At 42.5% G+C, this 26,946-nt stretch overlaps 1 protein-coding gene across 3 annotated transcripts in view; it reads left to right on the forward strand.

The window, feature by feature from the left end:
- Nucleotides 1–26,946, forward strand: part of LRP8 (LDL receptor related protein 8) — a 169,056-nt gene that overhangs the window by 92,588 nt on the left and 49,522 nt on the right. For all 3 annotated transcript variants that reach the window (XM_033067244.1, XM_033067245.1, XM_033067246.1), the window contains one exon: nt 12,237–12,359. In XM_033067244.1, the coding sequence (XP_032923135.1) occupies nt 12,237–12,359 (123 nt within the window). The remainder of the gene's footprint in view (nt 1–12,236; nt 12,360–26,946) is intronic.

Below are 26,946 nucleotides of genomic sequence, written 5' to 3' on the forward strand. Positions count from 1 at the left end.
GACAAAACTGGTTGACAATAACAGGGGAGAGACTTTGTCTGAAAGCTGTGCAGGGCTGTTAACTTCAAAGTCATGCAAACCACAGCGTTTCCTGTATTGCATTTCTTTGTGCGATCCTTGTGGTTTGGGGTGTGTGTTTTCTGCGTGTGCAGGGCGATTGGTGGTGACCAAGCAGCCTCTCATTTCCATCCTGTGTCAGCCAAGCTTTAGGGCTGGCAGTGAGGAAGGAGCAGTTGCTCTTTGCAAACCTTTCAAGTCCTGTGGAATGACGTGTGCTCTACATGTGATTCATGTAGCATTTGGTAACACACTGAGCTGCAGAAATGAGCAGAATGAGCAGTGGAGGGCCACTGAAGGAGAGTTTTAATGCCTTTTCCTGTTTTTAATGCCTTTTCCTGTCCTTACCTCCCAGCACAACCAGGGTTAGGGGCTGACTGCCTCTGCCTTGTTTTTTTCAGTGTGCACTGAGGTTAATGGTGCTACCCTGTAGCATGGGGATGTGGTGGAGAGGAGGTGTCAAAGATGGAGCTGTGCCAGTAGAAGTGGGAGCACAGGGGTACCTCAGATGGATAGATAAAAGGGAATTGTCAATCCCTGGTGGGGTCCAGCTTACCAACAATCTGCCTGCTGCTCCACCGACCTTGGATCACAGCAACTGGGGAGTTGGGGGAAATGTGCCCACTAAAAATGTTGACATGGTTCCACCATCTGCTTCTACTGTATTAACTTTCCTGACTAATTGCATGTGTGATGCTGTGCCACATGGTAGCTTTGTTCTTTACATCAAAAGACAAAGCTTCTTTGTGTTTCCTATGGACCTTTGAACCACACTTGCCATTGAAGGCCCTGTCAGTGTGACACAGTTGCTGTTGATGTCTTCTTGCCTTGATGATTAGAGAGCTCCAAATAAGTATCTTGGTCATAGTTGTTAATAGGTTAAAGGCTATGGTTGCATGAATCATAATTTCCATGTTGTGCCTATTCAATTCCCATCCCCAGGACACAAGTATTTAATACTGCAACGCATAAAAGCATTTGACAACACACAGTGATGGGTGAAGAGGTTTGTGCTTGAATGGGGGAGCTGTGTGACCGATGCCCAACTCTTAACCTGAGTCCTTGCCTTGCTGCAGTGCAGGAGCCCATCCGCTCGCGCTTCCTGGCACAGCATTAACAGACATTTGTTTGGCGCTGTTCCGCCGCAACAGACTTGGATCAGAGGATGAACCTGCTGTTCAGTCTGAAACGATGCTGGCTTTGGAGACGGGCTTGAAAATGCTTTTGTGTGCGATCCCTTACAATTCCCAGGGCTCTGATTCAGTGGTCTTAAAGCAAGATTCCTGGCCAATTAGTCCTTGGATACAATGAATGTCTTCTTTACAGAGCAGCTAACAGAGCTGTGGAAAAAGTGTCTTCACAGGTGTGTGCACAGGGACATCTGTGGCACTGCTCTGTCTAAAGATCATTAACAACCAGGCTCTATTCTTTCTTTTATTATCTTGAGCATTCCCAATATGGTGCTGCCCAGTTAATTCACTTTGAGTTCTTTTACTATAGCTATTGGTATGATATAAGAAAGCTTTTAGTAGTGTTGTTATGGTATAAGGGGATTTTGTGTGTATTTTTGGTTTTGTGGCATTCCAATTATTACTTTCCATTTTCCATTTCTATTTTTGATGTCTGAGAGAGTTACATACTTCAGGACTAGGGGAACTTTCTAAAATAACCCTGGGAAGAATTTTTTACTTCAAAAGTCCCGTCATTTTGTTAGTAGTAAAGTAAGTGAAAAAAGGGAACCTGAAAACACTAGATTTAAATATTCAGAAAAATCTCTGTTCCTTTTTGTGTTATTGACTCTTCGTTCTTCTTCAGTGCTATTTTAATTGTAATATTTTAGCCTCCCAAAAAGTAAACCATGGCACATAGGGTTTTTTCTTAACTGTGCAGAGCATTTCTTACATGTTTTACCCTGCAGCTTATTGATTAAAGTAGGGCCATATGAAAAAGAGAAAACATTGATCCAACATTAAGCAACTGGACCATGTGTAAATTGACAAAAAAGCAGTGCTGCTTTAATAAAAAATGCATAAATCCAGCAGAACCAAGTGAAATAACGGCTTCATTCCCCCTAATGTTGGCTGCCAAACAGAATGCTCAGGTGTGTTGTTGCCCATGTAATTCCCTAATTGAGAGCACAAACCCTCATTGCCTCTCCCTCCTGTCCACCCACGTGGATTTGTGCATTGAACCAGCAATACCTCCTCAGGCATTCCAGGTTTGTTACACTTCTTGTATCTCCTCTCCCTATTTTGTGCCCACACAAGGCATCATTTTACCACTGCATGGATTGAGTCTTCAAATCTCTGATTTAGGCCGTTGATCCTGACTCTGTTGACAAACCTTTGCTTTTTTCCTTTTTTTCCCCTTTCTTTGTTTTCCTAGAAACTGGGGCTTTGCATTGACTTGTGTTTCCAGCCTGTCTTTAGATTGTGGATAATTTATGATGGGTCAGAGATACTTGTGCTGTTAGTCATTACCACATTTTTGGAAACATAAAATGCTCGTGCCTAGGAATGTCCTGCACGTGTGTTTTACCGTGCTTACAAACACAGAGCTCGCAGGTGTAAATATCAGGTTACTGTTTTTCCACACAGTTGTAAGGATCAGTATGCAGCCTGGACCCAGGCCAAGTTCTGCAAAACAGGATTTAAACAGTGTTTGTTTCTCTTGCTGTTTTTAAGGCTGATTTGCAGAGGAAGTGACTGCCTGCAGTTCTGGGGACCCCCAGTGTGTAATGGTGCTGCTCTGCTCTCAGTGGCAAAGGTGGCTGCTGAAATTGCTGCTGCTTCCTCGCAGATGTTCTGTGCTCCCACTGCCCGTGTCAGCCCAGTGGGCTGAGCCACAGACCCTGCCACAGCAGTGACAAACGTGCAGCCAGGGCCTGAGGCTTGCCAGAAGTGCCTGATGCTGATCTGAACCCCAGAGCGTGCAGCTGCAGTGAAAGCGTGACAGGCACTTCATCGTCCCTGGCTCTGTGCAGGGTTTAGGGCCCATGGGTTTATCTCCTGCGTGCAAACTTGGTGTGAAATTCTGCTGGAGGTGCCATGTTTTGCTTTGGTGCACTTTAACCTCACAGTGTGTACACTAAATTCAGGCAACAAGAACTTAAATGCTTTGTCCAAGCTGTGAAAGGCAATTCTGAGCATGTAAACTCCAGTGTTGTCGTGTTTCAATGTGACAGCATGAGCCAGGTGAAAAGGTGGCACATCAGGCTTCAGGGGTATTCTTTGCTATCCTCTCCACTGGTCTTGGAGATTTTCTTACCACCATCTATGAAAAAGGAATCATATTTAAAAACATCAGAGAGAGCAGAGAGCAGTGACTGTGTAGGGAAGCCTGCGTTTTCCTTATATCTCACATGGTGGAAGGATCTGCATTCACATGTCTTTGTCTCTTTTCTCTGTCTATGCTCACATGCCTTAGCCTCATTTTTCCAATTTTCTGAGTAACTGAAGGCAATTTTATCCATAAAATATGGCTGTTCTCTTTCCCTGGTACCTGTCTGATAAGCTATAGGCATATGTGTAGGTGGGAACTAAAACTGCTCCATCAACTCAACCACTTCTGCTTTTCTGTCTTACTATATTTGCTCTCAGAGAGTTTTCAGTCTGTTTTGTCCTGAGGAAACCTGGCTTTTGTCACTGGGGCATTGACTCAGGGCACCAGGGACTTTTGTCATCAGAGGCTTTGGTTTAAGCTGAGGGTTATAAAACCTGCACTGAAAACAGACACCATAGGGTGTCATAAAAACATCTGAGACCAATTTTGCACAGAGACCACTGAGACCAGTAATTATTATGGACTTTGGGGATGTTTCATCAGGGTAGAATGTGGCCCCTAGTGTTCAATTCCCAGAAAAAGAAAGACAGAATAATACTAAGTGCCTCTTGAGGAATTTGTGGACGTCCTTCATTGTGAAATAACATTCACGTAGTTGCCACCCCAAGTGCTTCTGTCTTGCAACCGTGTCTTGCTTGTTAAAAGAAGGCAAAACAAAACCCAGAGACAGACAAAGCTGGCAATTCTGACAGAAAAGTCAGTGTGGATGAGCTTCAGTCAAAGAAATATTTAGAAACAAACTGGAAAGTCAGAGCATACCAAATCCTTTGAAAAGGTCATGACTGCAGCAATATGGAGTTCTGGAAACACGTTCAGCTCCCGCAGCCGAGCGATGGCTGCTCTTTTCCACACGGAGGAAATCCTCACTGGAGCTGGGATTCGGCGGCCGCGCCGTCCAACGGGGAGGAAGGACATGGGCAGGCCCTTGGCTGTGCCACACATCTGCTGCATGGGCTCTGTGTCATTTCAGGCTCTGTGGCCGTGAGCCTCTAAGGGAGGACAGGACTCCTGCATTTACAACTTCTCAGATCTCTTAAAGGGAGCAAATATTCTTCCATTCAACACTACCTTGCATAAGCTTTGTTGTAAGAACAAAGTCCATTTACTGAAGGCAAACCTTGCTGTGCACTTGGCAGCCTTCTTGTCCCTGTTGCTGCTGGCTGAGGAAGAGCCTCGGTGAGATTTTGTTTTGACACTGAGTGGTGGGTGGTTTTTCACACCTGCTGTGCAGTGTCACACAACAAGGTTGATTGGTCGCATCCAGAGGTGACTGCAGGCTGGACAGGGCTATCAGCCTGTTTCTGAGCAAAGCTGGAGTGTATTTCAGATACTGGTAGGAAAATCTGTCCCTTCTTCCCCTTCCTCTTCAGAAGGGCATGAGTTTCCAATTTACAAGTGTGGGGAAATACGGTTGGTTTTCTTGTGGGTTTGTTGGTTTTTTTAAATTCCAGACTTGAACGTTGAGGTGATGGGGGTTCCTGGAGAATAAAAATGAGGAAATTGTCACAAAACCTGTTTGTACAGCTTAAAAGAGGACTTGTGATTTATCAGTGGATTTTAAAAAAATGGAGAAAGCTGAGGGAAGAATGGAGGGAGCAGATGTTGGAGGGAGCCTTGCCTGAAGGAGTGTGGGGCTTGTTCCTCTGAAGGGAGAGGCAGCACTTGAGCTTTCTGCCTGGGCTGTTCCCAGCTGTGAAGCTCCCTAGGACAAAGCCCCAGAGCCCCAACTAAGCCTTCAAACTTGCAAGGAGAACTTGTCCTGAATACCAAGCAGTATGTTTGACAGACCTCTAATGCCCTCCAAGGAGCACGCCAGTCCAAGTGGACTTTTTATCCTTGATTTCTGTTCTGGGAAGAAGAGAAACCTTGCTTTTCCTATTGGTGAAATATGGTTTGTAGGGACAAGTGCTGCATTCATTAGACCAACTTATATATTTGGTAAAAAACAGAGCAAGCTTTGAGCATACAACCCCTTCTTAAAGGCTAAAATGAAAACAGCAAACTGAGGACAGGTTGGGGAAAAATATTCAGTTTTACCTTGATTTATGTGAGTAAATTTAGGAAGAAAGGCCTGTATTTGTTAGCTGAAGTCACTTTAATTTCATACATAAGAACAGTATGTTGTTTCAGTATTCTGCTTTTCATAGGTTTTAATTAGGTTCTGCCATCTTCCTTACATTAAATTCAATATTAAATGTGAAAACAGATTTAAATAATTCAAAATAGGAGGCTTATACATATTACCATTTTAAATGCACAAAAGTGGATACCTTTGATACTAATGAAAAATCAGAGGTGACATCTCTTTTTCTTCTTTTAATGTCATTGGTTTGATTTGATTGATCTGAGGGGCTTCAGGCTCTGCAGCTGCATGTTTTGGTTACTTGAGCAGCAGCTTCAGGCAGCCCCAGAGCCTCTGACTGGGCTTCTGTCAATGGGGCCTTGTTTTCTGGGGCTGTTTCAGGGGGTCTTGGGGAGAGGTTTCTTTAGAATGTGTTTCATGTAGAGTATCAAAGGGATCATGGTCTGTGCCTGAGCACTGGCTCTTTGAGGGGATCTGATTAATCTTGCTTTATAAAAGTAATTGCCTGCTGAGATGACGGCGTCAAAAGAAATGGCCAGATTCAGAGAATGGTTAAATATTCCCTTTCATTACTTCAAGGTGTCCTTAGTTGTATGAAAATTAAAAGGATTTGACGATCCACATCCACTAGGATTTCCTGATATTTCAACTCTGGGATCTTCTCTGTTGCCATTTTATAGCTGCAAACCGGCACATTGCTGGGATTCCCATGCCAAGGATTTGGCAGTAATGGCCATGGCAGAGGTGCTGTGAGAGTCAGAAAACCACTCTGGGGTGGGTTGTCCACACTCCCTGTGACATTTCCTCCTTTGCAAAATCAACAGCAGCAGCTGAGAGGACTCGGGCTGCAGATGTTGGTTAAGATTTTCAGATCTCCTTAAGGACAGCTAAGACATCCTTGGGGTATAAAATTTGATCAAAGGATTGGGGATCAATAGCACAGATTCTTTTTGAAGGGCAGAGATGCTGTCAAAGTTTGTGGTTAGGGCTCCAAGTGTTTTCTGAGTTTGGGAGTATATATCAAGTTTGTGGTGAACATAACTTCAAATTAATTTTTTTTAAATTGTTTTCTTCTGTTGCTGGGAATTTTTGTTTGGGAATGACATTTGCAATGTCCTGGTGGCTTTATTTGTGATTCAGGAGCTGACTGAGGTTATAAACTGCAAACAACTGTTTGCTGTTGAGTTTTGTGTAGCCCAGAAGCTTTCTCGAGCTGAATGATGAGCACAGCCCTTACCTTTGTCTGGCATGCAGAAAACCTCGTTGGACCAAGCCAGTGATAGAGCTGGGATGTGTTTTACTCACTCTGAGACTGGATTGATGGAGGTCCTTAGGATGTGCAGAGTGACCCATAATAATGATGTGTTTTGTTCTGGGAGGAGCTGGCTCCTATCCCACTACCCATGGAGCTGTGGTTGGCACCTCTGAGGGCAGAGTGGTTCTGAGGGGCAGAGTTTTAACTCCTCAACTCTGCAATGCTGCTTCTCTTCTTCTCATGTGGAGCCTTGTCAGGGGCTCTGATAAGCCACTGATCAAAGTTGCTATTGAAGTTCCCCAGCATGGAATGAAACCCTGTTTTGTGAATTCATTTGTCTGGCCTACCATCCTCTCCCCATTATCACGTCCCACTGGGCTGTGCTATTTTATTGCTGCAGAAGGATCACAGGAAATTTTTCATTGTATGGTTTTTTACTGTATTTTGTTACGTTTTACAGCAGCTTGAGTGAAACTGTTTTCTGCTAGAAGCCTGAATATTGGCTGCAAATGAGAGCAGATACACAGTTTGATGGAAAGTCTGGTGTTGATTCAGAAATTAAAATAGCAGGATCTGCGTAAAGGAATGAGGGTAGTGGAACAAATTAAACCAGTTTTCAGTGAGTTTGGTGTCTGGAGTTTTTAATCCCTTATTGCCACCTTCCCTCTGCCATAAACCCCCTTGGGATGAGATGCAGAGTCTGGGCAGCCCTGGCTGAGTGGCAGCTCATGGAGCAGATCAGCCCTGTGGCCACTTCCTCCCCTCCTCTCCATCTGTGGAGCTGTGACTTAGATTGTTCTCCATTCAGCTCCCAATTATATGAAATCTGTGGGGTTAGTCTTATTTTCCACATCTTTCCCCTCTTTTAGAATTGGTGGAGGTTGGCCAAGGGTTACTGAGGGGAGAGAATGGGGAGAGGGCAGGGTTTGTAGGGTCTTTGTGGGTTAACTCAAGGATGCTGTCATTGGCGTGGCTTTCTGTCTGGTTACACAACAAAACCCTTTGTCTAAAAATCCTGTGTTTAGAGTGTTAGAACTATGTAGGGTTCATTGTCTCATGAGGGGAAAAAAACCCAAAAACCTCATTTTCAAGTGTCCTTTACAGCCAAGTTGTAGTAAGAAAACATGCTTTTTTGTGTGCTTTTACATTACTGCTGCTTTTGAACAGCTACATAGAACTGTTGATAAAAGAGGAAATGTGTTCATTCTGCTTTTCAGCTGTTGGTTTGGGGAAATCAGGACTAGTGAGAAATCAAACTGTTTTAGAATTGAGTATTGCTTAATATTAAAGATGTGCAAAATAGGAATAAACAAGGTGTGAATTGGAAGTTGAATCGTGGAAGACCTAGTGTCTTACAAGGAGTAACTGCAAAGATGTACCTGCCTTGTAAAGCCTCTGAAACTGAGGCAAAAGTTAAGTGAGGTTAAATGAAGTGACTGAGGGCAGTGGCAGGATGTTGGGTTTTATTAGAAAAAGGAAAAAAGAATAAGTCCTGGACTTTTCCATTAGATAGAGATACCTTGTTTGGGTTAGGGTCAGGGAATTGGTTTTCAGAAGCAGGTGTTTTTGGGAGCTGGAAGTCACATTTGTATCATCCAGTCCCTGCTCCAGCCAGTCCAAGGCTTGTTCCTTTCAGTGTATATTTATTCCCTCCAGTCTAATTAAACATGTCCCCAGTTGCTGCTTTTTTATGAATTCACTCTGTAAATGTTCATGTTCTAAACCACTCTCCCTGGGTTCCCTGCTTTTAATTTGCTGCAGGGATGACCCCTGACTCCTTACTTGCAGTTCAGGATAAGAGATGTGAGGAATGGAACGGAAAAGGATATTTTGGAAAATGAGAGGCCACGTTGGGTTTGATGAGATTTTATTTAAAATTCAGCGTGTTAGGGTATTTTTCTGTCACTGCTGGGTAAAATTGAAACCTTTCCCTCTTTCCTTGCCTTTCTTTCTGGGAGAAGGGAAGCAGGAATACCTGACTTTAGTTAAAGCCTCCTTTGGAGAGCTGCCCAAGCCAAGGGCTCCTTCCCTGCGGGAGCTGAGCCCCATGGTCAGGGCAGAGCCAGTGGAGTTTGACAGATGTGTCCAGCTGCACTTGTGGGGAAGGAGAAGCAGGAACTGAAGGCAAAAGAAGCAGGAGTCCAGAGAGAGGCAGGCTCTGGTGTCACTGTGCAGCCGAGCAGGGGGAGATGAAAGCTCCGTGCACGCTTCAGAGCCGTCTCTCTTCTCATTCCAGGTATCACTCTGCCCCTGAGGAGCAGAGGCTCAGGGATGCTGTGACTCCTCACTCTTGTTTGTTTATGTTCATTTGGAAGAGACGTGAGCAGAGCTGCCTGGGCTGCTTACGGCAAAGGAAATGGATCTCAGGGGTACAATTAATTTTGCTCGACTATTTCTGAGCCAGGTGAAACTATAAAATGAACCCGTGTCCTCCCCATTGTCTAAAAGGGATGTATTTATTTATTTTACATTTTAATGCACCACTGGCAATTTATGGTGTGAGCCTCAATGAATTATTGATAGAAGGAAGATGTATAACATGGGAGATTAATAAAAAGGGTTATCAGACTTCAAAAAGAAAAAGGAAGGAAAAAACAGAGAGCTGATATTTTAATTAACTGCTCCCTGCCTGCATTGTGATCCCAGAGACATGAGAATTGAGTGCCAGAAGGTAAATCTGGTTGGAAATAAAGTGATTCCAGTCTTGCATTAGAGGTGAGAAATGAGACAGTGCTTCAGTATTCTTGCAGTTTGAATAATCTGGGTTGCTGTTTGCAACAGAAAGTGGAGTTATTGGAATTGAGACAGTCTGCAGAGCTCTGAACCAGTGCTGGAGAGTAATAGTAATAAAAAATAATTGCAAATAAATTATAATATTTAAAATAGAAATAACAAAAAGCAAAATAAAATTTAAACAGCAGAAGTAAATATAAGAATCATACAAATCTCTTAATGCTGTTCCTTGAAGATATTAGACAATCTAGATTTAAACAAAGACCAAACACTTTTGTATCCTGCTGATTTTTGTTATGGGACTGTTGGACCTTTGAGAGGGCGTGGGGACACGGTGACATTTTTGGATTTGGCCACTGCTGGTGAGTGGTTGTGCCCAGCTTCATTTTGCCAGAGGGAGGGAGCACATGAAGCCCTCCCAGGGGATGCCCCAGCACTGGCAGTGATGCTCTGCTGCCCTTTTGTGAGCCCTAGCAAGGAACTGCTTGTGGTGCATGAGGAGCAGCAGTGGCAGGGAAGGGACAAAGCCATGGGTGCCACCATCTGCACAGGTGGCTGTGCAAAGGGAGGGACCCTGCCACTCCTCCCTGGGGCTGGCCCCTTGCTCCTGCATCCCCATGTCCCAAAAACATATCAGACTGTGACACTGATGGCAGAAGGAGAGGTTTGTTTTAGGCACAGTAGTAGTTTTATCACTGTTTGGATCTCTAGAGAATAAATTAAAGGTCAGTTTTACATTAAGAGAGCAAGTACAAAACAAAATACATTTTAAAAACTAGGTTTCTAATGTCTGCAGTATTACACTGGTCTCTCCTTTCTGGATGGAACTGTGATTGTTCCATTTGTAGATGCCACAACCTTCCCCTAAAAGCAGATAGCAGCATTTTACCCAGTGAACTTCCCAGCATTTAGGAAAGTGCTCTCACTTCAGCTGTGCATAGGTATCCTCTCATTATCAGCATTTCTGGCCATTAAATACATCAGATTCATTAAAACTTGAATTAAATACCCCAGAAGTGAAGTGGAGTAGCCAGTTTCACGAGCTTTGAATTTCTGAAAGGAGATACTCAAGAGAAAGTCTTTTCCCTCTGATAACAGCTGTTCAATGTCTTTGGATGATCCTTAGTATGACTGGTGTCTTGGTTTATATGGAAATGGTTTTTCTATCCTATATTAGTCCATAATATGTTTCTGAATGGCTGAAGAGAAAATTGAAAATTGCCCCTTTTCCCCCCCCCATTCTCCAGAATCTGGTTCATTTAGCAACAGAAGGGGAGTAAATGTATGTTCTCTTTAAAAAGTGCATTCTGAGGGATTGTACAGCTGCTTAGTGGTGCTTTGCACTGTTTTCCTGCTGGATGTCTGCTCAGGGCAGCTTCATGTTCTGTGTGATAGAAAATGAGTGCTTTATTTCAGCTATGTAGGTCTCTCCAGCACCTCACACAAAAATGCTCCACGTTTCCTGTGTGGGCACGTGAGTGATATTTAACATGACTCCCTTCCTGACAGCAGCTCATGTAGGAAAACAAGAAAGGAAAGTAAAAGATCAAACCCCAGAGGCTTATTTGTTGTGTTTAATGCTTTGAAAATTTTTGCTGGAAGGAGTATTGAGGTAGCAATATGTGTGCACGTGACTTGTGAGAGAGAATGGCTTGGCAAGCCCAGGTCTCACCCATGGAACAGGTTGCCCAGGGAGGTTGTGCTGGCTCCATCTTGGGGTTTTTTTCCTATCAGATTGGATAAAACACAGAACAGCCTGCTCTGACCTCAGAGCTGAGCCTGTCTTGAGCAGGAGGTTGGACTTGGTGACCTCCTGAGGTCTTTCATTACCCGAATTTTCCTATGATCCTATTAGGTTGTGAGCAGCTTTGCAGGGGGAAGAGACAAATCTCCCTGCCAGCACTTCCTGTGTCAGGTGATGGCTAACAAAGGTAGATCCCAGCTAACCAGAGAGCATTTCACTTCGGTGTGGTGACACTGAACCCCAGCCCTTGCTCAGGACTCAGCAGAAAAGTCACTGAAGTCACCACTGCTAAAGCAGTGAGCGAGTGGTGTCAGATCAACAATGAAACCTCTGCCTGAAGGGACCAAATATATACAGGATTTTCTCTTTCTGCTGCAGTGGGAAGATGCTGACTAGAATTGCAGAGCACACAGTGCTGCACCACTGGCACGGAGGAACAGACCAATTAATTGCTTCAGTTCATGTCTTGCATCTTTTTCAAGCCCTAGATTAATGCAAGCAAAGCAAAGAGCGTGGAGTGGCTGACATTTACTGAAATGAATGTTAGTGTTTGAAGGAGTGCTGTATGATCATCTGCTGTGGTGACAGATGTACTAACGAGCCATGAATAGATGGCAGAGATAGAAACATTAATATTTAGATTATAGTACTCAAAAGGTGATATTTGTTTGTCTTGCCTGTCTGTAAATCATGAAGCACACTTTCAGTTCCATGAAGGCAGCAGCTTTTTATAGTAAAAGCCTTAGAAAATTATCTTAAAAAAGAACATCCCTGATTTTTGAATGGCTGGAAAATGACACAGGAGGGTGAATCCTTGTCAAATAATGGAGGAATAAGAGTTCTGGAGAGAAGAAACACCCATCTATCATATATGTGGGACTCTGTCATGAAGAAGCAATGTTGAATGTGAAATAAATCCTCTTAGTACAGAGCAATCCATATCATCCTTGGTGGGGTTGGGTGCAATGGAGATCTTCTGCACAGTTTATATTCATGCCAAGTACTTTCTTCTTTTCTTGCAGCAAAGAAAACTTGTGCTGAGTCAGATTTCACTTGTGACAACGGGCACTGCATCCCAGCCAGGTGGAAATGTGATGGGGAAGAGGAATGTCCTGATGGGTCAGATGAATCAGAAGCAGCATGCAGTGAGTAGCACAAAGTGGTGTTTCTCAAACCTGTTCTATTATCAAAGCACAGAGAAGCTGAAGCTGTTATTCCCAGCACTTGCAGGATGATCTGTCAATTTAGCTTGTGTTGGAACAAAAATTACAGACACAAAAGATTCAGGTCATTCAAATCACACAATGTACAAACATTCAAATGCACCCGTTTTCCAGACTGTGATACAGGCAGTGCTGTCTAGTCTGGATTTCTGTCTGCAAGGAAATTATAAACATCTTGAGCTGCTTGTCAGGCTTATGATCAGCAGCAGTGCAAGAACTGTCACACTCACCTGGGATCAGGCTTTTTGGAAACTCAGATTTGGTGTTTTGCATGGTCACATATTGGGATTTATCATCACTGAAGGCAGCACTTCTGTTATTTCAGAGGAGCTTTACAATGTTACTGCATTGCTCTATCTTCATTTTTTATTTTTTCCTCTGAGAACAAATGAAAAAAGCAGCAGATGAAAGATGAGGAATGTAAAATAACTAAAGCTGAGAGTAAGTGTGACAGATGTTACTGCAGGTACCACCCTTTAAAAACCCAGTAAGTAAAAAGAGCATTCTTGATTTTCATGTAATGCATTTTATCATGAGGAGGAGGTCCATTTGTGCTCCATTGTTCTAGAACTGTGAAAGGTTGTCTGATGTAGAGTTGAAGGGAATCATGGGACTATTTTAATGAAAATACTAATATGTAGACTTTTATTTGTGTGCTTACTTATATCTGCAGATTTGTTCTTCCCAGAGCAGGACACTAGTACAGGCCATTCTATTGAATTTCCAGTCATGTAGTTCACAACTATTCCCATGAGTCAGAAGCAGTGTTGGAGGAAGTATTTTATCAGATCTCACCAGAATGGGGTACATAGAGGACTTCAAAATCAACTATACTTTTATTTTTAATCCCAGTACCAGCCTTACTTTCTCCCTAATTAAGGGTGATGAATGTGCTTCTCTTGCATAAAATGAATTGAATCATTTTTGCAGCCGCATACAGGCTGCAGAAAAAATTACCTCAATAAATGCATTAACATATTTATGTACTGTATTTGTTGGTCTTTCACCCTGCATCCTCCTTAGTTAAAGCTGCCTCAGTAATGCTACTTCCACTACCTGATTGTCTGGAGGGGGGCTGAATAACTAAGCAGCTTCATTTGCTGCGGTTTCTGCCTGCAAATCTCATGTCAGAGGCCATAGCACAAGCTGTGGATAGGCCATGCTGCACTGAGATCCCTGATGATTTCTGTTAATCAGCTTCCATTCCTTTCCTACCCATTTCACCTTTCATTTTTTCCCCCACTTATTTCATCCTCTGGGGAAATCAGCCTTAAATCTTAAAGTATCATAAAAGAAACTTGACCTGAGCCTCAGATTGTTACCATATGGGACTGCTGTCCTCAGAGAAAAGTAATTTGTTCAGATTTTTGTGATTTTTTTTTCATTTTTTAATATTTTCTTTTTCTTCCTTGTTGAAACTTTCTAAGAGACCTAAGTCTGTGTTTCTCTGGTGGTTCTTCAGTTCAGAAAAATAGATAGCCCATGAAACATCTTCCAGCAACACACTGTTCTATTAAAGAAACTATTAAAGAGTGTGGGGGTTTCCTTGTAATTTGGCCTGTAAAAGGCCTGACTCTTCATCTCTGTAAATGTTATTTAAGATGAGGCTGTAATGACAAAATGTAGTCACAAGCAAAATATATAGATAGACATTCCTGTATGATAATTATCTCCAGTCCCATTTTCTTTCTCCGTGATGAAATCAAGGCTGGACTTTTCCTGTGTCAAGGGGTGACTGCAGGGCCTGTGATTGTCTCATTTTGCTGTTCAGAAATGCAGCACAGCCCTGTGGAGGACCCTGCCCTGCAGAGCTTCCCTAGGGAAGGGACAGGTTGGGAAATAAGAGATTTCTCACCTCTGTTAAGATCAAACTGCTTTATAAAATCGATGGCTTTGAGACAGGCCACATAATTGTCAGCACCTCTGCCAGCATCTGGGGTTATTCCTCAGTTAATGCAACACTGGGACATTGTCCATAGTCTATTCAGTCCAGGGAGTTTAAGAGCATTAATAATGCTTACTGTTGCATTTTAGGAGTACTTCCAGCTTAGAATGTGGTGAAAACAAGGCTGTTCCTCTCAGCATCCAGGCACCTGCTAAATGGCTTTTTATTTTCTGAATGCTTTTGTGGTGTGTTTTAAAATACAGTTTATGCTCTCTTATTGGTAGTTAGGGATGTCTTGTCCCCATCTCTTATGCTTGGTTGAAGGTAACAGTTTGTGGGGTTTGGTTTTTTGTTTTGTTTTGTTTTGTTTTAAAGAACCCAAACTGTACTTTGATTTTCTGTTTCCCTAATCACTGAAGTTTCTCAGCTTTGTACCTAACAATATCTTCTCTGGGGACATTAGCCATTCCCAGATGTGCAGGACAGCATGACCTGTGTCCTGTTGGATAGGTGAGATGGCATCACAGCTGGCCTGATTTCTGCTGGACCTCTGATGTCTGCACCTTTTCTGCTGTTCATGCAATTGCTATTTTTTTAACTGTGTTCTTCAAGCCACTGAATGTGTCTGTGAGTGGTGGCTGTAAGGGTATCTCATGAGTCCCACTGAATCCTCAGCAGATGAAATCTCTAGGACTTCTCCTAGGGTTTTGGTTCTAGTTGAAGGTTGATAAGTTCCTAGCATGGACTGATTTTAGAGGAGATGATTATTCAGGCTTTTGTTTTGAAATGGGTCATTGGAAATAAGAAACTGCTTATATTTCTTCAGGTGTTCTGCAGGACAGGTCTCTGGCACCTGCAGAAGATTTTTGGTAGCTCACGTGTACTCTGCATTGGAGAGCCCACCACACCCAGAGCCCTGGCCCTGCTTTTTAATCACTGTCACTAAAAGCAGCCCAGTGTGGCTTGGTGATACCCTGGGGCTGTAGTGCAGCCACTGCTGATATGCACAGGCTCTGCTTATGAGTATGGAAAGATTCCTCACCTTTTCCTTACCTTGGAGCTGAGGGAGGGGGAAGGGAAGTCATTCTTCTGACTGAGCTAACAGAAACCTCCAGCAAAATGAATGTTATCCACCTAATGTTGTTCCAGCTCAGGTACTGAATCATTCTGTGTTTTATACAAGAAGGAAATTTTAAATTTCCCTCTGAAGAATTTAGATTATTTAATCAGTGACTTAAGAAAAAAAAAAAACTCTCAAGAGAAAAATAAAAACAAATGCTAACAATCAGTAACAACACTGACGGGAACACAAATTAAAGAGATAGAGCGAGTGAAAATCTAAGCTGGCAAACTCTTGCCTTAGGACATTGTATGTATAATGAGATCAAGGAATGCAGAGAGCATAAACTCACCACATTTCTTTTTCAGATATGTGACATTCTCCTGGTTAAGAGCAAAAATTATTGTACAGAAAGGTACAGGATGTTAAGAGTGTAGGGTGTTAAGAGGAAGAAAAAGAGACTAGGAAACCTTAATTCATATTGCATTTAATAGGGGAATGATTTAATAGGGCAAGTTTAATAAGCAGCAGTTCTGGAAATAGATTTTAAAATGAAAGTGGAATATAAAATCAAACCCTGAATGTTGGTTTGAAATACAGCACCAGTTCAGGCACTTCTTTCTTATTTTAGAGTACATGTCACTGGTGGTTCAGGGAGATGTAGCCAAACCTGACAGTTATATTTTTAATGGGTATTTTCCATGGTCCCAGGCACTCTGTGGCTGCTGCTGTGTGTGCTGATCTCTCACAGTGCTGGTCAGTTCTGCCCTCATTTCCTATTAAGTTGCCCAAATGTAAAATGCTGTTGTTGGTAGCACTGATGGTGTCGTTCACCCCCAAATGCACAATCCTCTGTTCAGCCCAAAGGATATTATGTCTCTATTATTCTTCTTTGATGCAAATCTCCTGCATGACTGAGTGGGTTTGGTGACATTGCTGTGCTTTTGTGGAAAAGGACTTAATAAACTGTTCCCTGCCCTTGGAGAATTTTTCCTGGAGAAGGGTGGAGTGTTCCTTTCAGGGCATCACATACATTGGGCCATTGAATTCAAGTAGCAAAGAAAAATCTAGGCCAAATCAACCAGGCACAGCCACATACCCAGTTTTAGGACCAGGGGCAGTGAAGAAAGCCTTTTTTTTTTTTTTTTTTTTTATTCTCTGTTTCCCAAGGTTAAGAGCAGATCTGTTGGTATAAATGTGATAAGATGCTGGGGGTTGCAAATGCAGTGGAACATGTAAATTAAGGGCTGTTCTGTTGGAATAATCTGTTAGAGATCATTCAGGGAATTGAATACAGTGATGTTAATGCCAGATGTACAGGTGTGCATTTTAACAACACTCCAACTGGCTATGGCCAGCAGAAAATACAGCACTGTCCCTGCTGGGCCTTTGGGAGCACTGCTGAATTGCAGCAGCTGAGCACCCCATCTGTAAGCAAATATACGGCAAGGTACTGGATGTGGAAACACTTCTAGAGCCTCAGGATCCTCCCAGAGACAAGGCACAAAAGTGGCAGTCTCATTTTCCAAGTGCCCAGACTGGTTTGTAGGGCTAGTGATGAAAGCTTTGATTTTTCAATGTGATCAAATTTATTGAGACAGAATAAAATGAAAACAGCCATGATCATCTCTCCATGAAGTCGTGGAATAATTTAAGACAGAGGTTTATAATTTGGACCTTTGGGAGTCATCTGGTCCAATTCCTTGCTCAAACTGGACCCCTGTCCTCATGTTTGACCACCCCTATAAATGGCAATAAAATCCTCTTATCTTGACAGAGTTTGCTTTGTTGCAGCATGTCTGTCACCTCTCCTGTCACTGTGCACCTCTGAGAACAGTCTGACTCCATCTTCACTATTGCCTCCCATTTTGGAGTTGAAGGCAGCAATGATATCTTCCTTTAACCTTCTCTTCTGTTGGCCAAACAAGTGCTGGTCCCCCAGCCTCTCCTTGTTTGTAGTCTCTCATTTCAGATTATTTTGTCAGATAATTGGCGATGATGCAATTCTGTAATCAGGATACAGGTTTTGCTTTGTTCATTCACCCCTGTCACATCAAAAATATAACTCGAAGATTAATTCATTTCTTTGGTTTTAAGATGCCACTTAGCTTTCAGGTTTACTTTGCAGAGGGTTCCAGACTCCTGAGAACTCCTTTTCCATGGCAGTTTAACAATAGAGATGGACAAGACATTTTGAGTTGTCAGCAGACCTGTCGTTCCCAGGCATGGCCCCTTTTATTCTAAGTGTATGAGATGGTTCAAATTCTTACAAATGGACCTTTACCCCTGCTTGAACCATCCTGTCTCAGCCCACTGCTTCCCAAGTGCCTCTGGATCCACAAGCACTGCACCTGCCTGGTGCCTCCAGGTGTGTCCTGACTGAGCAACCAACCCTAAGACAACCTCAATATCCCAAAGGTTAGTTAGGGACTTACAAGAGAAATCTTTGAGAGAGTAAGGAATCAAATCCAGTTTTTCTGGCATCCTGTTCCTTTTCTTGAAGCGTGAAATTATTCTTTTTACATCAAAGGAAATTCAGCAAACTCAAAGCTGAGCAGTTTATCCCCAGTAGTGGGATAACTTTGTCTGTGGCTCGTGGGCAGTGAATTACATCTCCTTTTTGATGATGATTACATGGCTTTGGTGATCTCAGCATTTTACTTACCTAAAGATGTAAATGAATTTAGGATTTGTAATGATTGTGCTGCAATTCTACCAGTGCTGAAAAGTTTTAAGTAATACCTACACAAAATGTGGTTTTCCTTTATGGGAACATGTTTAGAGCTTAAGTCTCAGCAGTGCCCTTTGCAGAGGGCAGACCAGGTTCTGTAGGAAACCCAACTGAAAAAACCTACTGGGTCTGTTCTGATGATTGTATTGCTCTCTTCTTGAACAGTGGTATCTTGTGAGGGAGTCACTGTTCCAGGTAGCATTGTCTGCTTGGACATGTGCAGTGTTTCCATCCCTCAGATCGATTTTGAGCTTTTGCTTGTTGTTGACAGCTACAAAGTTTAAACACCAGCATTTAAACGTTTTCCCCATTGGTCTAATGTGTTCGTGCAGTTTATAGACAGGAGTGGTCATAAAAGAGTTGGATGCTGGCTTTTTATGGCTACAATTAATCTTGCAGTTATTTCAATAGGAGAGAATAGCAGGAAAATTAAAGTTGAGTGTGTGAAGCTCTTGTATGTGTAATTATTTAACAGGCTATAAATACTGAACTACTAAAAACGTAAAAGGTTTTCAGAAATCTCAAGCAGCTTTTCATTGCTTAGTACTTTTGTTTTTTTCCATTCTCTTGCTGCTTGCTTTCTGAAATTCAGACTACCTGATTTTTGTATTTATCCTTTTGTTTGTTTATTGAGGGAAGGATGCAGGAATCACAGTTGTTTAACTACTATGGTTGATGTGAAAAGGAAATAGTTTCTGGGAATGAAAGGAAAAACATAATTTGCAAATTGAAATGTTTTAAGTGAATGAAGTAGTGTTTCAGTGCAAGAACACAGACAGCAAACCTTTTCTTCTTTTTTAAATGGGTGAATTATGGTGTGAGGAAAATAAGTGAATATCAAATAACTTTATCTTAATGTTACTGACATTAAAATGCATTTGCATTTTAGTATCATAATGAATTGTATGTTGAAGCTGTCTTTCCTTGTTCTACCACCTTTTCTTTAATGGGTATTTTTCCTCTCTCTCTCCATTCCTGCAGTTGTAGGATCCTGTTTTCATTCACTCCCACTGAAATCTTTTGCAGTTTTAATAAGGGTCTCATGACACTCCATCCTGCTTCCTTTAGGATTAGGATCATGATTAAGACTGGTTTAATATGCAGTTTCAGCATGCTTTGGTGGGTATTTCTGTAATTTAAGCCTTGCACTGGAGATTTTTAATGCCTGCAATGCTTTCAGTGAGATTGTGCTCTGGGGTGAGGGTCAGAGCCAGCACTGCCAGCACTGTGAGGGTGGTGTGGATCCTCCTGTGCCTCTGTGGGATGCACTCAGAGCTTAATCAAGGCTTGGCTTTAGCAGCAGCTCCTGCCTCCTTTCTAGGGACATTATTTTCATGACTATATTTGAAGTGACACATTTCAGCTCTCCCCTTTTGTCTTGTATTTTAACCTACTACAGCACATTACAAATCCTTTGCATTAAAATGCAGAGAACTGAAGCTTTGTTAGAGCACACGTTGGGCTCATGCCAGTTCTTGCACCCTTTTTCTGGCCTGCTCTCATCATCTTACCCTGTCACTGGAGCTCTCTAAGTTGTATGAGACTGTGATTCCCTGTTTTGGCAGAGGTTGCAAACATAACCACACTTCTCTTTTTTTCCCTGTACAGGGATTAACATGCCTAACATATTTGACAATCAATTTCATTTCTAGCTGCTGTGTGTGCATTTATGTGTGTAAAATGATACATATGTGTTGAGAAATGCACATAGACACACAGAGAAAAGAACAATTGATTATTCAAGTATTTCACCAGGTACATCAGCCCCATGGAGTATGACTGAGAAACAGCAATTAACATGCCAAATTCCACTGGAATTTGCGTTGCTGCTTCACAATTCCTGCCTCTAGACATGCAAGTGTCAAACTTGGAGCTGAGTTGTGAGAACCAGCAGGATATTTATGATGAATTAAGGTGTAGGTGGTAAGGGAAAGTCTTTTCTTCCCAGCCCTGGGCCTACACATCAGTGTTCTTGTGCAACAGCCTGAACACATTCAATTAAAATTGCCATCTAAGCTGCCTGTTCTGTCCTCTAAAAAAGAAAACAGGTGGGGGTTTCTTTGTATGTATATAAAAGATGAAATGTTCACTCCAAGATAAGAAACACAATTATTTAATAGCACCAGAGCCTTTTCAGACTTGCTTTCTTTTGCACATAAAAGAGTGAGGATATACTGGAATTTATTAAATCTATGCTTAATCTACTCAATCTTTTTTTTTTTCCCTGAGTTCTTCATGTCCTCTTGGTTCCTTTGAGCAGCATTTCACTTCTCAATACCTGTAAAACCTCAGAAGAGCTGTCACTTTAGCATGGAATAAACAGCATCTCCCTTTGGTTTGAGCTGGGACCTTGGTGCAGCCCTGTCCTCACTGTGGCCATGCAGGTGCTGCCAGGAATGGTGTGGGATGGGCTCCCTGAGGCTGCTGGGACACTGTACTCAGTTTAGTCTTTGAGGTTTTGGGAAGATTGAGTCCTTTGACAGAACAGAGAGCAGTTGCTGTCCTGGCAGATATGAGATGAAATACCAATGCTGCACCATCCTCAGGCAAGTTTTAAATTTTAATTTTAAAAGGACAGACTTCAGGAAGCAGGAAAAAATGTTTTACAGGGAATTCTGGCAGTGTCCTGAAGACCTGTATTTTTTTTCTTTCTATGATTTTATCACTCATCTTGGCTTTCATTATGTTTGCTCATCGAGGGACCTTGTGTGCCTTTATTTTCCCCTGTGACAAGGAGCACTTTTGCAACCATAACCTCTTTTACAAATAGGTCTCATCTCAATGCTGCTCAACTCCTTTATCCTTTGTACAGCTTTGTCCCCCTAGCATTCTGTGGGGCTCTTTCCTCCCTGTTTTGATTTGTTTTTGAGCTGGAATAATCTCTGTGAACAAGAGAGAGAAAGTGAGCCTGGGAGGAAGGAAAATGAATGAGCAGCTGCTGATGTGGAGGCTGGGAGACCTCTGGGTGTGCTGGACCTGCAGCCAGAGCTGAGAGCCTGGAGCAGGGGCTGTGTGGAACCAGCCCTGCTGATGGAGCCTGGCACTGCTCTGATTCCCTGTCCCCAGTGCCCTGCTCCTTGATGAGCCAGGGAATGAAAGGGAAGGAGCCCCAGGCACCCCCTGCTCTCATTTGTGCTTGAGCATCTGCAGAAGTGGAGCTGCCTGCACTGGGCCTGATCTCCCTGAAGTGTTTGTTGGTGCTCCTGTGCCTGCTCTGGGCTGGCATCAACAGCGGAGCACCCACTGTGCTGACAAAACACCAGGGAAAAGGTGGTGCCTGTGCCAGTAATAGCCTAGCATGGTTTGTAATTCCAGCTCTGGACTCTTTGCTATGACTCTGACACCTCTGACCTTGTTTTATTGATATTCCAGCTTTTCAGAGGAGGAACTGAAAGGTTTTTCTGCTTATCAGGTGCCTATAAGTGCAACTACTATTGTTTTATTGTAAAAAGTATTTGATTGCTGGCATGCTTGGAAACAGCATCTTAAACAGGTTGCTTCAGCAGAAAATCACTGGTAAGGAGTCAAGATAAAAAGTTATTGGTAAGATTTTCTAATCTGTTAGATTTCCCAGAGCACACCAAGCTTTTGTATAGTGTATGTAAAATGAAAAAAGCCACCCTGTAATAGTAGATTTAATTAAATGAATCTGGGAGGAAAAATTAAAGTGGGCTTTGGAAGAGGTAATTCAAATGCCTCAACTATTGTATCTCTAGTCAGATATGTTTTGGTTTTTACAAAGAAAAGCATGTCCACGCTTCTAGTAGGGCTTTTGATTAATTTTAATCAATGGTTTCTTTCCAGCTTGCACAATATGTTTATTTCTAAGAAACAGCAATGCTGTGGAAGATCACAATAGAACAATCTATGTTTTTCTCATAATTGAAGTTCTATTCTGTTTCCATAATTACCTGCTATCTGGTGTGAAAGCTGGAAAAATGGTTCCTGATTCATTATAGTCAAGCCAGACAGTGAACTAAACGACTTTTAAGGGATTAAAGAAATATTGTCACCCTTAAAAATCACATTTTTAAGTTCCTTTTTTGCACATAAATACTCTACTACAAGCCCATTCTAAATTGTTCTTCTGTCTGATAACCACCAAGCATTTAAACCACCAACTTACATCACAATTTGTAATTTCAGCACCAAGAGGTGCTTCAGAAAAGCAGATCCAACAGAGGTTCTGTAATAGCAGCCCCAGTTTCCTTTGTAATTAGGTAATTGTGTTTGCAGTGTAATTAAGCAATTGAGTTTGCAGCAGGGCATTGCTGAAGCCAGTGGGGTTCTGCCCAGGCTGTGCAGCTGCCTTGTGGCACAGAGCTTGTGGCTGTGCTGGCTTTACAGGGGGCTGTCAGAGGGACTTTGTACCAGAACAGGCTTGAGAGAAGCAAGAAGAGCAATGAAATGAAACTGAGAAATAGCAGGAGGAGTGGAACAGAGCAGCAGTGAGGTCAGAGGGGTCCCTCAACTGACCCTCAACCAGGTGCAGCTGGAGAGTTACTGAGAGATATTTGTATTAACATAGTTACTGTGCATTGAGCGAGAGCAGCCTCCAAAGGTGGGTTTGGAGAAGAAGAGCATGAGCAGGAGATATGGGAGGATGCCCTGTGTGAAGGGCAGGGTGAGCAGCAGTTGAGGAGGGTGAGGGGAAGGGTGGCAGAAGCAGGAGTCTGGTGCCAGTGCTGGAGCACACCTGGTTCTGCCCTCTGTGCTGAGGTGTGGTAGGAAATGAAGATATTGGTGTGTGGTTCTCAGGGGACTTGCAGGACATCTTGCCATAAAGTCCTGGAGCTGCAGGTCTGGCAGTCTGGGTTTGTTTTGGTTCTGCTGCTGCCTTGTGGAGGGCCATGGGTCACTCAAGTGGTTAAAAGCATCACCATCTGCAAAAGAAGTGGTGTCACTTTGTCAGGGCTGCTGCTGTGTTGTCATGAGTGGATGATTGCAATAGGTCTGATTATATTCCTGTTTGATAGACACCAGCTAATAAAAGGGCTGTAAATTGGGATGAGATTTTTCCACTGAGTTAAGAGCTTTTAACTGTGGGGTTCTTCTTGGTCTAATTTCTTGCCAGTCTTTTTTTGTTAACTGAGTTGAGCACATTTTAATTTGACTGTTGCTCTTCCACAATCCCTTACTTAAATTTTTCATCCACAACTCTTTAGTAAGATAATTTCTTAAGTCACTGTTTTCCAAGAAGTGTAGGTAAAGAGTAAAGAAAGCCTAGATGTTCACAAGTACACCAGAAATATCTATAGCATCCAGACTGAGATTTCTGAAGGAGATTGTCAGTGTTTAAATGCACCCTTTGGGATGCTTCAGTGTAGGCAGCAGCTTCTAAGGTGAATGCTCTAAATTAGTGGATTCTAGGGAGAAATTCCTTTTGCAGACTCCTGTAGTGATAGTTGGAAAGGGGGCATCTGGCCATGCCTGGGCTTTGCTAACATGTGTACATGCATCAGTGCTCAGTGAAGGCAGTGAGGTGCACAGCTCTGACAAAAACTGAGCTTAAGCAACTTCTTCAAAACCATCGGTGTGAAGGTTTAAAAAAACCCAAAATGGGAGTTTTGAGTGTGTGTAGCCTTTAGGCACAGATCATCTCTGCCATATGTGCTCTCAGATTTTGCCTCTTGATGTTCTACTGCCTGCTGTAGCTGGATTTTACTGTCCTGGAACTTAAAGGTCACTGTTGTTACTTCCAGCTGCTGCTGGACTGGGAGCATGGATTTTTGGGTTGTTGAGAAGTCAGCCCATCATTGCAGAATGACTTTGTCTCAGTGCCAGTCATGCTCCATTGCTTAGTGTGTCTTGAGCTACTCCTTGGTTTGTTTTGTGAGCTGGAAATCTTGATTGAGAATGTTTAAAGAGAAGTATTTAGGCAGAAGTGTGTATCAGGATTATGGAGAAAATCAGGAATTGTCATTGTTCTTTTTCCTTCCTTTCATTGTTACTCTGTGTGGGTGTAAACATTATACCTTGTTTTACTTGAAATGCAGAATTGTCCTTTGAAATAGTACTTGGAATGCAAGTAACAGAGCTAACTGCTGGTGGCCTCAGATCCATGGTGGCCTGAATTCTGAGCACAGTTTGAGTCCTAATGCACACAATTTCTGTTTATTTAACAGTGGCCTTTGCATTGTGCTTGTACATAACAACTCTTATCCACCCCTCTGAGTTGTGCTTTACAGTCTCTTTCCACAGAGTACTGAGCAAGGAATTTCCATGTGTTTCTGTTTTCTTTAAGAGATTGGAGCCCATGATATTCTCAGCATATGGCATGAAATATTTATTATTGTTTTTAAAGGTTGATTTTAGGAGACAGTCTGTGATGTGACTGCATTTAGTAACATAAATGAAAGTCCTTTTCTTTTTGCATATATTTAAGAAGCTATGAGGAATTAGTCATGGTGAGTTCTAAATACCAGGGAGAGGACCACTGTGAAAACATTTCAAAGGGAAGTAGCTTGAAGCTATAGAACTATGTTTAGAAAAGGCCAATTTAAACTAAACAAAAATGTAATCCCTGCTATACATAATAAATGAAGAAGAAATCTCTAAATTTGTGTAAAAGAATTAAAAGAAAAACATGTCTGGGATTCAGGTTCTTGCAAAAAGTGTATTAAATGACTGTGCCAAATCAGGGAGGAACTTCAGAACTGTGGGGTCAGTTCTTAACTATACATAGCCTTACAACAATTGTATATATTCTTCTCCTTCACTTGGATTTTTTCCATTCATCTCCTATGGTTTTGGTTTGGAAAAAGCAGTGTTTTTTTCCAGAGTGTAAAGCAGCTGCCACTGGAAGCTGTCATGTAGAGTATGTTCCAGGAGGAGTGAATGTGTCCCTATCTGCTCATCAAATATTTTGAGAACAAGGGCTGATGTTTCTGGCTTTCAAGACACATTTTCTCTCCTCCTGAGCCAAATGAAAAATTTTCATAGTTCATACCCATACATGTGCTGACTTACTTCCTCTGTACTGTAATTACTTAAGCACTTCCCAAACTGTACAGATCTTGAGAGATCAAAACTGGCTGGGTGGAGCGAGGGGAGAGGTTTGAGAGGGGAAGGAGGGACAGTGGCCTCGAGAGTGAGGGTTCAGGGCATGGTTAAGGCAGCCAAGGATGACACATCCCAGTGCACACAGCAAAGGATGTACAAATCTGTCTTTAAAATCACAATTACTACATGTGCAGCTCCAGCACATTGTGTAGAGTGCAGTGGTTGTCAGCTAAAACCAAATTAAGGACTGGACCTGCACAGAAGAGACTGGGCTGACCAAGTCATGTTGTTCTGTTGATTGAAAATCAGCAAGAGCACCACATCCTCTTCTGTAACAGGCTCACAGAATTTGTGTTTGCTTTTCTGTGTAACCTGGGTCATTGAGACCGGTACATGCTGGAAGCTGGATGCTGGGGTGACTTGTAGATAGATTTAATATTTTGTGTGGCCCCACAGTGTTACCTGTATTGAGAATGAAATCAAGTAATACATTTGAACATTGTTATGAGCACGCTTCTCCAGGCATAGTCAATCAGGAGATCAGGGCTTGTTCAAACATGAGGAGAGGAGTATTTTATTTTGATGATTTCACATGGCTACTCTTGTTTTGGATCGTGGTTTTTGTTGGTTTTGATTTTTTAAACCTAACAGAATGAAGCATTCTTTAGGTATCCAGACATTTTTCATATTTCAGTTGCTTTTTAAGGGTATGCAAGAGAATATTTCCTTCACTTTCTGAAGGTTATATTGGTTCAGCTCAGCCTTTGTATTAATTCCAGCTGGGGATCATGAGAAATGTGTGTTGCTCCGGGACTGAACTGTAATTGTGACACGGATCAAAATCTCTGCCAGGCTGTTCTTTCCCTCTCCTAAAGCAGATTAGCAGCCTGGCATCTGTTTTCTTTGGGGAAGATGGCAGAGAAGCCCAGAGAGCAGAGGAGCTGCCTCACAGCTGCCCTCTGTGCCTTCAGTGGCAGTGCTGTGCTTGCCATGTCCCTGATGCTGGCAGGCAGGGCTGGTGGATTCTGGCTGCTCCTGGCTCTGGTGTGGAGCAGGGCAGGGCCAGTGCTTTGGGTCAAATCTCTTCAATCTGCCAGACCCTTTCCCCTTGAGCTCTGTGTGTGCTCACTCCTGCAATTGCCTGGTGGGAAAGACCTACATGAGGACAGCTCTGTCTCATTGCCAGAGAAGGTTTTGGAAAGGTTGGGCACTCTGAGTGCAGTTATTTAAAGTTCTGACATCAGAGTCCCTCAAGTCTTTGGTCTGTGTAGGAAATTATAGCTGACCTGCATAGGAAATGGGGTGTACTTTCAACTTGAATGTCATAAAAATTACTTTATCTAGACCAAGTGCAATCTCACCTACTATACAGGTGACAGAACTTGTCTCAGAGATCTGTTCTGCTTCTTTTAGTTATAGTAGGTTGGAAAGAAAGTCTTGCTGCTGAAATATTAAAGAATCATGTACTAGCCCTTAAGAACCACATTATGCTCTATTTCTGTGAGCTTTTCTCCTGCTTGCTCTGCACTTGGGATTCCTGCAAAGTAACGTCAATCCCTGAGTTAGCAAATACTTCAGGAGCACCAGAACTTGTGAATTTGATTTCTCTTCCATCCCTGACTCCTGTTCATTTATGTCCTGGGCTTGATTGACTCTTTGGTGCATAAGAGAATGAGAATTCAAATTAAAAGTTTCCCCAGTTTCTTCATCATCCAGTACAGGCTGGGCTTTTGGTGCAGCCTTTTCTTCTGTCAGAGCATTCTACCCTGCCATGTATTTTCATTAAACATATAAAAATTACCTTCAAAATATAATAATTTTCATTATTTTA

This window comes from Catharus ustulatus, chromosome 9, assembly GCF_009819885.2.
Source record: "Catharus ustulatus isolate bCatUst1 chromosome 9, bCatUst1.pri.v2, whole genome shotgun sequence".
In the NCBI taxonomy this organism is placed as follows: Eukaryota; Metazoa; Chordata; class Aves; order Passeriformes; family Turdidae; genus Catharus; species Catharus ustulatus.